This window comes from Myotis davidii, unplaced genomic scaffold, assembly GCF_000327345.1.
Source record: "Myotis davidii unplaced genomic scaffold, ASM32734v1 scaffold135, whole genome shotgun sequence".
Taxonomy (NCBI): Eukaryota; Metazoa; Chordata; class Mammalia; order Chiroptera; family Vespertilionidae; genus Myotis; species Myotis davidii.
Window position 1 is genome coordinate 8,560,257 of NW_006289813.1, and position 12,508 is coordinate 8,572,764.

At 55.7% G+C, this 12,508-nt stretch overlaps 1 protein-coding gene across 1 annotated transcript in view; it reads right to left on the reverse strand.

Annotated features, from left to right (window-relative positions):
• The window catches only part of TERT (telomerase reverse transcriptase), a 29,628-nt gene that overhangs the window by 6,556 nt on the left and 10,564 nt on the right, over window positions 1-12,508 (reverse strand). Inside the window, exons 4-12 of the mRNA XM_015563117.1 lie at window positions 10,687-10,882; window positions 9,021-9,201; window positions 8,038-8,217; window positions 6,853-7,011; window positions 3,835-3,930; window positions 3,209-3,294; window positions 2,895-3,008; window positions 2,495-2,566; window positions 203-391 (exon numbers count right to left, since the gene is read on the reverse strand). Of these exons, the coding sequence (XP_015418603.1) occupies window positions 203-391; window positions 2,495-2,566; window positions 2,895-3,008; window positions 3,209-3,294; window positions 3,835-3,930; window positions 6,853-7,011; window positions 8,038-8,217; window positions 9,021-9,201; window positions 10,687-10,882 (1,273 nt within the window). The remainder of the gene's footprint in view (window positions 1-202; window positions 392-2,494; window positions 2,567-2,894; window positions 3,009-3,208; window positions 3,295-3,834; window positions 3,931-6,852; window positions 7,012-8,037; window positions 8,218-9,020; window positions 9,202-10,686; window positions 10,883-12,508) is intronic.

The window sequence follows — 12,508 nt, forward strand, 5'->3', positions numbered from 1 at the left end:
CCTGCAATTTCCTTTTACCAAAACTACTCCAGAAAACTGCTCACCTGGCCAGTCCCCTGACCCACACAAGAATGACATGCTCCTGCTCTGGAGCGGGAGATAGCGCCGAGGCCTCTGACCTTTTGGGACTGTAGCCACATGTTGCACACAGAGCAGGGACAGGGCTAGACTGGCCCACGTACACCTGGCTAGGCGCACTTACCTGGAGTAGTCACAGAACACCTCCAGGGTCCGCGTGTCCAGCAGCAAGCCACACCAGGGGAACAGGCAGTGGGCTGGCAGCTGGAGGGGCGCCATGCTGCCCAGGGCATCGTCTTCCAGGGGGAAGTTCACTACAGTCTTCCGCAAGTTCGCCTTGCAGCCGTATTCGGGCACTCCCCTGGACAGGGTCCTGAAACAGACAGGCCGCTTCAGCCACTGGGAGAGGGATGCCACTCAGGGTCTCGGACACAGTCACTCAATGCTATGTAAAACCCCAAGAGGCAGCGGGGAGCAAGGGCTGGCACTGGAGGGAGGCCACACCGACCCTGTGGGCCTCCAGGTGCTGGTTTCCAAAGGCTCTGGATGACCAGTGCCAACGATCAAAGAACAGGGTGGCTGCCAGGAGGGCAGAGGCTGGCAGCAGGGGAGGGAAACAGAAGGCTGAGTCCTGAAGGCCAAGTAGATGCCACATGACCCTGTTCACAGGTAAGACAGGTGAGCAAAGAGCTCAGGCTCCAGTTTGAGAACTGAGACCGGCCAGATGGGAGGGTAGGCAGGGCCCATGGAGGACACAGGTCCTCTCTGCAATGGCCAGCTGTGTCCACTCAGAGACCACAGTCCCAACGTGTGCTGGGGTCTTTGTAGGCGAGGTCAACATCTGCATTCAGACAGCTTAAAGGTGGTTACCTTCCATAGTAGGGTGGGCACACCCATCAGAAGGGCCCAAGAGCAGAAGCAGGAAGTGAAATAAGTCAGTCAGAGAAAGATAAACATCACATGCTCTCACTCATTTGTGGATTATAATGAACAACATAAACCATGAACAAAAACAGATGTAGGGACAGAGAAGCATCCATTAGTGCTCAAAACTCAGAGAGAAGGCAGGGGAGGGTGGGGGTGAGGGGAAAAGATCAACCAAAGGACTTGTATGCATGCATATAAGCAGAAGTGATAGATGTGGACAACAGGGGGTGAGGGTGAGGGCAGGATTGGGGAGATGAGGGGACATTGGGGGGATAAGGACACATTTGTAATATCTTATTCAATAAAAGAAAAAAAAAGAGCAGAAGCAGGGTGTCCTGAGAAGGGAGAGTCCTCCCGTGGGTGGTGGCTTGGGCTCCTGCCCTTCCTGCTGCTGCCCTGTGAACTGCAGACTCGCCTCGCCAGCCCCCACTATCACATGAACCGACTCCTTGCAATAACTCTGTATATGTCCCCAATAGTCCAGCTCCCAGTGGACCTCAGCATACACATTCTGAGCCACCTCCCTGCCCACCCTCAGAGCAGCGGTGTCCCCCTCCGCCCCCCGGATATTCCACAATGGAGGCCACGCTCCCTGCCTGTGCCGTGCCCTCTGGCAGCCCCTGGCCACGTGTGGTTACTGATTTCTTTGAAGGTGGCTGGTGCCCGGGGTCCTGGATTAGTCATGATTGAACTTGGATGAATTTACATTTGCACGCCATCCTGTGTGGGCTACTGTGTGCGGCCGTGAGGCCCGGCATGTCCCAGCAGTACTGCCCATCCTCCAAGCCCAGAGGATCCCCCGGGGGCAGACGTGGGGTATCCGGACGCCATCCTGATGGGTTCTCCAAAGACAACCCTGCGACCAAGCACACTGCCCCTCAGGCAGTGACATTCTATGAGTTTGGTTTTATCCTTCTCTCGTTCCTGGGAAACTGCCCTGTGAAACAAGCCCCAGGTTCCCGGGGTCCTGGAAGGGACGGCACACTGCAGGCAGCACACCAAGGCAAGGTTCCCTATCTGTGGAATTTTATTTTGAACAAAATGAACTTATGACCAACACCTCATGTGATCCCCGTGCCTTATAATACTGTCACTTAACAAGACCCTGTCCGTTCTCTCCTAATGCCAACCACCATGAAAGAGACGCCACACTAGAAGCTGCAGACAAGCACGCAGGGCCGGCTCCTGTTACTCCTTCATGGGCACCTCCTGGGCACAGACTCCCAGAGGTGTGCCACGGCCCTCTCCGCTGCCCAGAGCACTGCGTGCGCATACATTCCAAGGAGCCCAGCCCAGGCACCTGACCCACACTTGCTCCCTCCCTCTGGCGATACATGTGTCCTGGTGCCACACTGTCAGCTCCAGGCTTCTACGCTGTATGCCTGGGGTCTCAGAACAGCACAACTGTGCTACATGCCCTCTGCAGAGATGCTGGGGCACCGTGGGAAGCTTGGGCACAAGGTGAGAATTACTTCTGAGACGAGCAAGGTCAGCAGCATGAGGCCACAGAGGCACCTGCCGTGATACACACGTGTGTGCAGGCCCTTACCTGAGAAAGGCCTTCGCTTGTGTCAGGTGAGGGGTGACCAGCAAGAAGTCGTCCACTAAACGCAGGAGCACCCTGGTAGGAGAAGAGGCACGAGGAAGGGCATTAAATACGAGGAAGGGCGTTAAATACGAGTTCATATGCACGAAAACAAAGTAATCTGTGCGACTCGGTACTAGCTGGGGACAGAGGGCAGGGGCCCCGCGATCACGCCAGCACCGCCACCAGCTGGGTCCTCTGGAAACGCCATGTTCCCAGTGCACTGGGAGCCGCTCCCAGCCTACGTCGGAGGCCTGCTCGCTACCTCGTGAAACCTCCCGTGAAGAAAGGGCAGCCCTGTCTGCACCAGAGCATGGGAGGGGGCGAAAGCAGCCAAGGGCACCAATGACAAGGAGCCCGTTACCCGTCCTGCTGGAGTCCGGGGAACACCCTGCTCTCCATGTCTCCGTAGCACAGGCTGCACAGCAAGGTGGACAGGATGGAGCCCTGGGGGATCCCCTGACACTGGATGTAAAACCTGGGGGGAGACGTGGGCAGATGGGGGGGGGCGCGTGTTCATATCACAGACACGCGTGCAGACCACATGCACATGCAGATACGCTGCTCGGAGCACACAAACATGCGCGGACCACACACACAGGGAACACATATGACACATCCGCCCGCGAAGCCCGGCCATGGGCCGCCCACGTGGGGCAGCAGGTGGCCCTGACTCACCTGCCCCCGATCCTCACGGTGTGGTTGTACACCAGGTGCAGGAAGACATCGAACAGGTCGCTGCTGTCCTCGTTCAGGGAGCAGCTCTGGAAAAGCAAGTGGGAGACGCACGAGGGTGAGCAGACACGCCAGCCGGAGACGTGCAGGGGGGCAAGGGGTGGGCGGGAGCAGACGAGCAGCAACAGCATGGGTCACCCGTGGCTCTGGCGGGGCTCAGACCCAGGGCCACTGGCCCAGACGGCTTGTGCCACACACTGACTCTGTGGACGTGGTGGGGCCCTGTGGCCACAGGAAAGGCACCCATCCAGGGGGCTCAGAGCCATGCTTGGAGGACTGACTCAACCGAAAGTGGTTCTGCAGAAAGCCACACTCAGGAACAGTCCCTGCGCAGGCACGAGAAACCTGGGTTTCCCCTGAGGGGTCAAATCTAATGTGTCTTCCCGTAGCACAGGGGCATGTTTTCTCCTGGCCTCAAGATCAAAACGGAGGGAGAAGACATCCCTAGCGAATCTTAAAGCAGCTGGACAGTAACACAGAATTCAGTGAGGTGCAAAAAGAGAAATGCAGCTGAAGGCACAGCAAGTGTCTGCTGGCTGAGGGTGGCCTTGCCGTCTGCCCACAGCAACCTGCTCGATGACCACGGCGTCCCTCAGCGAGCTCGTCTTCTGCAGCTGCTGCACAAACTGTTTCATGTAAGGCTGGAGGTCCGTGAAGGTGGACACCTGCCGGCGAAGAGGACAGGCGTGAGGCAGGTGGGCACCTCCCTCCCGAGCCCTGGCCTTGACACTGACAAGCAGAAGTCACATCATGGAAGGCTAAGTCGGGAGTGGGAGCAGCCCAGGGAGGCCCCGCCGTGCAGCCTGTGTTCGGGAAGAGGAGGACGGAGATGCGGGGAGAGGAGAGTGCTACAAAATCACAGGAATGTCACCTCCAGGCGCCTCCCCCTGACTACTGTGCCCGGCAGAATGCAGAAGGAAGTTTCGTGGGGGTGCTGGAGGGGCAGGAAGCAGGTGGACTTAGAGTCCCAGTCCTGGGTGCATCCCACAATCTCTCTGAAGCCTACCTAATTCAAGGGGGTGGAGCTTAAGCAAAAAGTGGGGGCTATGACTAAAGACACTTAGGGTTCAGGGCCATCAAAGCAACTGGGATTGAGGGTCAGGTGCTGGGAGGAGGGGGTTGCAGACAAAGGAGTCAAAACTGTGAGTGATTTCTTCTCCAATCCTCACCAACCCCCAGCGTCAGGCACTCCAGGGAGACTACAGGAAACCTGGCAGAAGCTGGAGCTGAGTGTGGTCATAGCAGCCACCTGGGGTGGAGGGGGCTGAGGGGAGCCCGGGCCCACCAAGGGCTGCACACCTGCCCTCAGGTGAGACGGCAGAGGGCCACAGCCAGGGAAGGAGCAAAGTGAAGGAGACCAACCCAGTGTAAAGATGATCCTTGCAGGGTTAAGGTCATTCACTACTCCAACTTTCAGGAAAATATTATCCTCCCCAAAGAAAAGCATTATGTAAAAACCCACGTTTTAAATTTTTTAACTTAAAAGTCTAGCATCTCAAGAAAAAAACAGTGAGGCGTGCCGAAGAACGGGCCTGGGTGACCAAACCACAAGTGAAACGGCAGAAACAGACACGACCCATCAGAAACCATCATGGGCAGGATGGCTACTGGGTTATGGAATTTAAAAGTCAGTAAAGATGACAGAGTCAATAAAATAGGGGAGAAGACGGGGAACTTTACCAGAGACTTGGAGTGTATGAGAAAATTCACATGGGATTTCTAAAACTGAAAAATAGGATAGCTGGACTTAAGAATTCAGTAAGCGGGTTTAGCCAAAGATTAGAGACAGAAAAAGAGAAGATTCGTGAACTGGAAGCAGGTTCACGAGAAATCTGGATTTAAACAGAAACAGAGCGGTTTAAAAATACCAAATACACAAATTAATTCAAAATGGACCCAACACCTGAGAGAGAAAGCTGAAACAATAAGCACCTTGAAGGAAAACGTGCATAAGAAGGGACAGGTTTCCAAAACAGAACACAGTTTCAGCCATAAACGATGGATAAAGATTTCTTTAAAATCAACAATTTCTCGTCATCAAGACTCCCCTTGCAACTAAAAAGGCGAGACAAACCAAGGCAGACACCTGACAGAGGACTCGTACCCAGAACATACAAATTTCACTGATACATCCACAACGGTAGACAGCCCGTCAGAGAGCAAGGAGAGGACTTGAACAGGCACTCGCGCGAGAAATGTCCACATGAAGGGTGGATAGAAAGGTCATTGGGAAAGCAAGTCAAGACCATACACGACACTGTGCCCGCCCTCAGGGAATCCGGGCTACCCCCACCGAGTGCTGACACTTGCAAGTGTGTGAGCATGAGCATGCCTGGCCCTCCCATATTTGGTGCCCCCGTGGCTGCCCCCCAGAGCCCGGGCCTGGCCTGTGGCCGCAGTGCTTCATGGCCACGCTGGCACAGGCCACTCAGGAACACTCTTTGGTGACGTCTAAGACTAAACAAGGCATGCCTGTGGCCTGGCATCTCCACCCGATCCACCCAATGACACATCGCAGTAATGCTCTCAGCAGCGTTGTAACCTCCCAACCCAGAACCAGCAAAGGCCCACCAGCAGCGGAGAGCAGTGTGGGCACAGGAACACACCCCAGGCAAGGTGAACGGCAGCTGCTCCCAGGGGCCCAGCTGCTTCTCAGACTCACTGGGGAGCAATGGGAACCAGACAGGAAGGGCGACCGTCTGATTCACGTTCACAGAATTTGAGACAGGTAAGAGTCTGCATGAGGGAGGTCAGAGCAGCAGGCACCTGGGGAGGGAGCGGGAGCCTCATGGCTGCTGGTGACTTTCTAGCCTTTGATGCAGGTGGTGGCACCATCTGTCCACAAATGTACAATCTCACTGTGTTGTACACTCTGGATCTGCAGCCCACACTCACCTGACTTGCCCAGGGGTTTTCAGGTATGCCTTTCCCAAGAATGTCTGGCGGAACTTTTTCTGCATGCCCCTGCCTTCCCCACGGCAGAGGTTTAGGAGGTTGGGTGCCCTCACACTCCAACATGCTCATGACAATTGCTTGGAAATCCCCATATGCACTTGGGGCTGGATCAGGTTGCCTCAAGTGCAACCTGAACTCCAGGTGTCCTTTCCCTGCACCACTGAGGCCTCAGGCCGCTGGCTGCTGCAGGGAGGGCGCCCTCAGACCCTCAGCCCCATCTGGGAGGCAGAACGGTGAGCGAGGACCAGGTGTCCTGGGTGGGGTGCCCTCTGGCCCTCTCCTCACAGAGCCAGCACAGTGCCAGCCATGAAGCACTTGGCCCCACTGAGTAGCCACAGGCCAGGCCTGGGCTCCCGGGCGGCAGCCACGGGGACAGCAAGAAGCACACGCATGGCTGTGCTGCCACCTCCTGGCACAAACCTGGGGCCCTGTGAAGGGACAGCAGGCAGGCGTGGCTTGAAGAGAGGACTGACTGTGACATGAACAAGAGCATGAGGATGACCAAGACGGAGGCACCTCCCAGCATGGGAGCTCAGGAAGTGGGGCTCAGGGCCCATGGGGGAGGGATGGACTGCAGGGCAGACATCCATGTCACGGACACACCTCCTCACGGCACACACCCAAAGGCTTACGTGTCTTTTGAAGGACTTCCGGACACGGCCGCGGGCAGTTCTCTGGACCACGGCGTACTGGCGCAGGCAGTATGTGTGCTCTTGGGGCTGGAGCACATTGGCGATCACCTCCACCAGCCTGTCCTGAGGGAGGGCGTCGTACGCACCCATCACGTCCACCTGCACGGAGAGAGGTGCGCTTATAGGCTGCTCACACCCACCGTGGCCCCATGTCCTGGGTCCTACTTGTCTGCTCTGTCAAGCTGGGGCCCCAGCCTGTCCTTACAAAGCCCTGTGGTGATAGGACACGGCAGGACCTGGGAGCCCCTGAGCACCTTTCCCAGAGCCCCTACCCAGCCACACATACTACCCCACTGTGGAGCTCTCGCTGAGACATCCCCACATCCCCCAGACTGAGCACCCCAGGACGACTCTGTGTCCCCCTCTCCACACCTCAGACTGTGACACTCCAGGGTGGGCCCGTGTCCCCCTCTCCACACCCCAGACTGTGACACCCCAGAGTGGGCCCGTGTCCCCCTCTCCAGACCCCAGACTGTGACACCCCAGAGTGGGCCCGTGTCCTCCTCTCCAGACCCCAGACTGTGACACCCCAGAGTGGGCCCGTGTCCCCCTCTCCAGACCCCAGACTGTTACACCCCAGGGTGGGCCCGTGTCCCCCTCTCCAGACCCCAAACTGTGACACCCGAGGGTGGGCCTGTGTTCCCCTCTCCACACCTCAGACTCTGACACCCTAGGGTGGGCCCGTGTCCCTCTCTAAGTGCAGGCTAATGAGCAGCAGGTCCCTGGCAGATGATCGGGGTGCTAGGGCACCCCGGCTTTGTGAGCTGAGCCTGGTGCATTGCCTTCTCAAAAGGGGATCCCCCAATGCCCCGAGCAGGTGCAGTGTCATATTCTCCCCAAGAGCAGGGGCCACTGTGGAGTTGGGGTGCAGCACTGCAGAGTCCATGCCAGCAAGGAAGGCTCAAAGCTTCTGCCACCAAGAGTCAGATGCTCCCAAATGGAGACAGGGTCACCTGCCCTCCCTCTCCCAAGTCTGCAGCTCCACCACAGGGACCTCACCATGGCAGACACAGGCCCTGAAAAAGCCAGCCACACTGCAGGCTCTGGCCAGGGCCCAGGATGCAGAGTCACCCACTGGGTGAGCCTGAGGGTGCTGAGTGGGCTCACTGGGGAGGGAACACCCACCTTGACAAAGTACAGCTGAGGCACTGGGTCCTGGGCTCGCATGCGCAGCACAAAGGCACGCCAGGCCCTATAGATGTCGTCCATGCCCAGCACAGAGGCGCCCAGGAGGCCAGGGCGCTGCTCTCGCTCATAGTTCAGCACGCTGAACAGCGTCTTGACTTTGGAGGTGAGATGCTGCACCTGCAGGGCCAGTCCAGGATGGCGGCATGGTCACAGGAGGCCCCCAGCCAAGGGGATCTGGGGCCCGATGGCCCATCCCACCTCTGGGGCCCAGTGATGAGGGGCAGCTCTGCTTCTGCACCCCCTGACTACCAGCTTCCCTCAGGTGGAAAGGCCAGATAGACAACCCACCCACACCCAGGGCATCCCCAGGGACCCGCCCTGGAATTCCTAGAAACGTGGTATAAAAAACCAAGTAGCAACAGACAGGACCATCTCTCCCACCTAGCCCCCACCCCCACCACAGACGAGGAGTTCATCATCTTCATTCACAGACCAAACCAGACCCCTAATCCACACCAACAGCTTCACTTTCTTTTGGGGGAGGGAGAGACACCAATAACAAAATCACTCCCAAATGCTATAGGGAGGCACTTGGAAGGGGTCAGAACTGGTGGTGACACAGAGATGCCAGAGGTGGAAGGGGATGCTAACCACAGGGTGGGGTCCTACAGGGTCCAGGAACCCGAAGGCTAAATGGCCCAGTTCCTTACGTCCCTGCATCTCAGAGAGCGCACATCCCCAGTGCCACGGCAGGACCACGGGCACTGGGTCAGTCCCACATGTCATGGGTCCACGTCATGAGAAGCTTGTGGGGTTGGAGCCTATGCAGCAGCTTCTAGGACTGGCCTGCCTGCGAGCTCCTCCTCGGACCCAAGAGCACGCCCACCCATGGCACCCCGGGGCCCTCCGGCCTGTCTACCTGGACACCAGGCCTGGGGGTTAATGCTATTTGCTTAAAAAAATGACACAAAGGTGGTGACCTTCTTGTCCCCATGGAACGTTCTGGCTCCCACGACATAGTCCATGTTCACGATTGGCCGCAGCCCACTGGGCTTGGGGAGGAAGCGGAGTCTGGACGTCAGCAGAGCAGGCCTGGCTTCCTGGTATCGCTTGACCTCGGCCACCGACAGTTCTCGAAGCTGCACCCGATCGAAGTGTTGTCTGAAACAGAACCTCGTGAGATGGGCTCAGCAGCCACACAAGAACCCAGGTGGTCGACCTGCAGAGGTGCCGTGTCTAGGAGGCTGTACTGACACAATGACCAGACGCTGCTGGAGCGCCCTCTGCGCCAGGGGCCCAGGACACCCCTTCCCTCTGCTACAGAGCCCTGGCTAGTATGGCTGGGACAGGACAGGACGGGACCCCTGGAAGAAAGACCCCATTTTTGTCATAAGGAATGTGAGCGGGGGCTACTTGGTGCAACCTCTCAAGGGTCAGAAATGACGTCCCAGGGACCCCCAGCTCCCTGCTGGCCTCTCCCCTGAAACCTCCTACAGGGAGGGGCAGAGGTTAAGAATGCTCCCTGGGCTGTGGGTCTGGTAGTGAAGAAAGGCTGGATGGCACTTGAATGCCCAACAGGCAAGATGATGGTCCCCACAGTGAGGGTAAGAGTGACCACTTAGGATTATATATCATGAACTTTTAAATAAATTATTAAGCCAAACCGGTTTGGCTCAGTGGATGGAGCGTCGGCCTGCAGACTGAGGGGTCCCAGGTTTGATTCCAGTCGGGGGCATGTGTCTTGGTTGCGGGCACATCCCCACTGGGGAGTGTGCAGGAGGCAACTGATCAATCTCTCTCATCGATGTTTCTAAGTCTATATCCCTCTCCCTTCTTCTCTGTAAGAAATCAATAAAATATATTAAAAACAGGCAATATTTATAAAAATAAATAAATAAATTATTAAATAGGATGCACTGTGCATCTCCTCAGACCCATGAGGGCTTCTAGACCCTCTCCCAGGTGCAGGAGGACTGGGACTGGGCCCTGGTTCAGGAGTTGCTGCCTCCTTCAGAGATCTGTGGTTCAGGCTTGAGTTTGATCCAAACGTGCACGGAGCCCGGGAGCTCTGATCTGGTCTTCCCCAAGCCCTCGGCCAGGCTGGCCGCAGAGAGAAGGAAAGCTTATGTGTCGGGCTGTCACACCCCTAACACTGACGGATCCCAATCCGGCCCACATCTGTCACAGTCCTGCACAATGTATCCGAAACAGACGCAGAGCAGCTAAGACAGATCCACTCAGAGGTGAGTCGACCTTCTGGAAGTTTCCCTCTCAGGGTCCTGCCTGACAGCAGACACCTCTGACTCCAGACACTTCCCACAGTGAGTTGTCAAGTAGGCAGGTTTATCTTGTGACACAAGTCCCACTTGTCCTGCACAAATTAAAATAGAATCTGACCACACGCCAGGGATAAGTGGTTTGCTTGCACCACTGTTACCACTTTCGAGACCCTAGAGATTACCTAGCTACAGGCAAGGAAGGAGGCGCTCCAGGAGTCCATGCCAGCAAAGATGCCTGTGGGCCAGGATGGCTCCTGGAGTAGCTGGGTGGGGGCCCCGAGGTGGGGGCACGGGGAACCCGGAGCAGGAACCAGGGCTGTGTCTGCAGATGGGAAGAAACAGGTCAACGAGGCTCTGACTGTGATACCTGATCCCAATGCTTTGCAATTGGCTCCAGATGCTCTTCCGGAAGAAGAAGAGCTGGTTCTTCTGAAACGTGGTCTCCGTGACATAAAAAAACGACTTCAGCAGCTCAACCACGTATGTGCCCATCAACCAGCACAGGAACTTGGCCAGGACCGCTTCTCTTAGACGGTGCTCCGTAGCTGGGACATAGCGACCCTCTGGAACGAGAGGCACATGCTCACCCCACCTGCATGGCCCATCATGGATGCAGACACATGTTGGTGTGTATGATTTGAGGGATCCTCACAGAGCAGCAAGATCCAGAAATGCCTGGGTTTCTCCAGGCTGGACAGCAGGTGAGTGGTGGCAGTCACGCCCAGCTAAGGGATGCCACGTGCCGTGGGACTCCAAACGCGCACCGGGGCTGCTGTCCTCTCTGTGTTCCTCTGCATTTTGTTCTGTGAAACACTATGGGAAGGGGTCCACAGTGTCAGCCAGCTGCCACAAGGGCCACGGCACAGATAGAAACATGTAAAGGAGAAGAACAGGGACCCAGAGGCAGGTGTGGGACAGAAGATAGGATGGGAGACAACGGGGTGGGGACAAAGCTGAATGCACAATAACCGTGGGAAACAATAACCGTGTCTAATCTGGGACATAACCAGGCCAGTGGGAAAACAGCATACAGGTTGGGGTGGGACCAGATTAAAATAAGCTAAGGCCCTGAGGTTGCTCAGGAGAAGAGAAACCACCAAGGGAGGAGAATGGAGAGTATAATTTCTAGCTACTGGGAGGCAAAACCAGAATGAGCAGGCACATCCTCGTTCAGGACACGAGGAATAAAGGCATGGGAAAGGCAGGCAAATGAAAAAGAAAAACATGCAGACACAACTATAATTATAGAAAAGTGAAAACGAATCAGATTCTATAGGAATGTGGCAAAGACTGACATACTGGATCGAAAATGAACTTAAAATGCTAGTGATATGCTACTAAGAAGACACATCTAAATTATGGAGATTTGAAAAGGTTAAAAAAAAAAAATCAAAGAATGGCAAATGATGAGGTAAACACTAACCAAAAAGAAGCCAGTGCAGATGTTCTCTAAGCTGTTCTGACAGACTTTAAGGTAAAAAGAATTAGTAGACGTACATCAGGAAGATAAAACTTCTCAAACGTGCTGAGCCTAACGAAACCACGCAAACACTGTCAGAACAGGAGGACAATGAGACAAGCGCCGCCCAGCACTGGGCCTCGGGAAGGACACACAGTTTCCCACAGCGCCTAACAAGCCCGACACAGTGAGCACAGCCACCTACCGGGCCTCCAGGACACAAGGAACACTGGTGAAGACTGCCGATGAGACTACAAAGCAAGTTTCAAAGAGCTCAGGTCACTCAGACCACTACACAGCTGAATCGGAAATCAGTGACAAAAAGATAACAAATCCACTCATTTGAAAAATCTAAAATACATGTCTAAAGAACTCACTGATCAACATGTAAAGGAGAAGAACAGGGACCCAGAGGCAAGTGTGGGACAGAAGATAGGATGGGAGACAACGGGGTCTCCCATAAGAAATGGCAAAAATACTTAAATGCAGTCGATACAAAAATGTGAGCAACACATCAGAACACAGGCGCAGCTGGGCAGGACCAAAGAGAAGGCACCGTCAGACATCCACCTGAGAGGCCAGAGGACAAGCCCAAGAGCAGAGGAAGGATATAACCATCAGAAAAACTAATGGAATTCAAAACAAAGATCCGGTAAAGGCCCCACCCAGACTCTGCCCTGAAGGTAAAGGTGGCCTCTACAGGAGGGACACACTTGGATGGAGGCTCAGG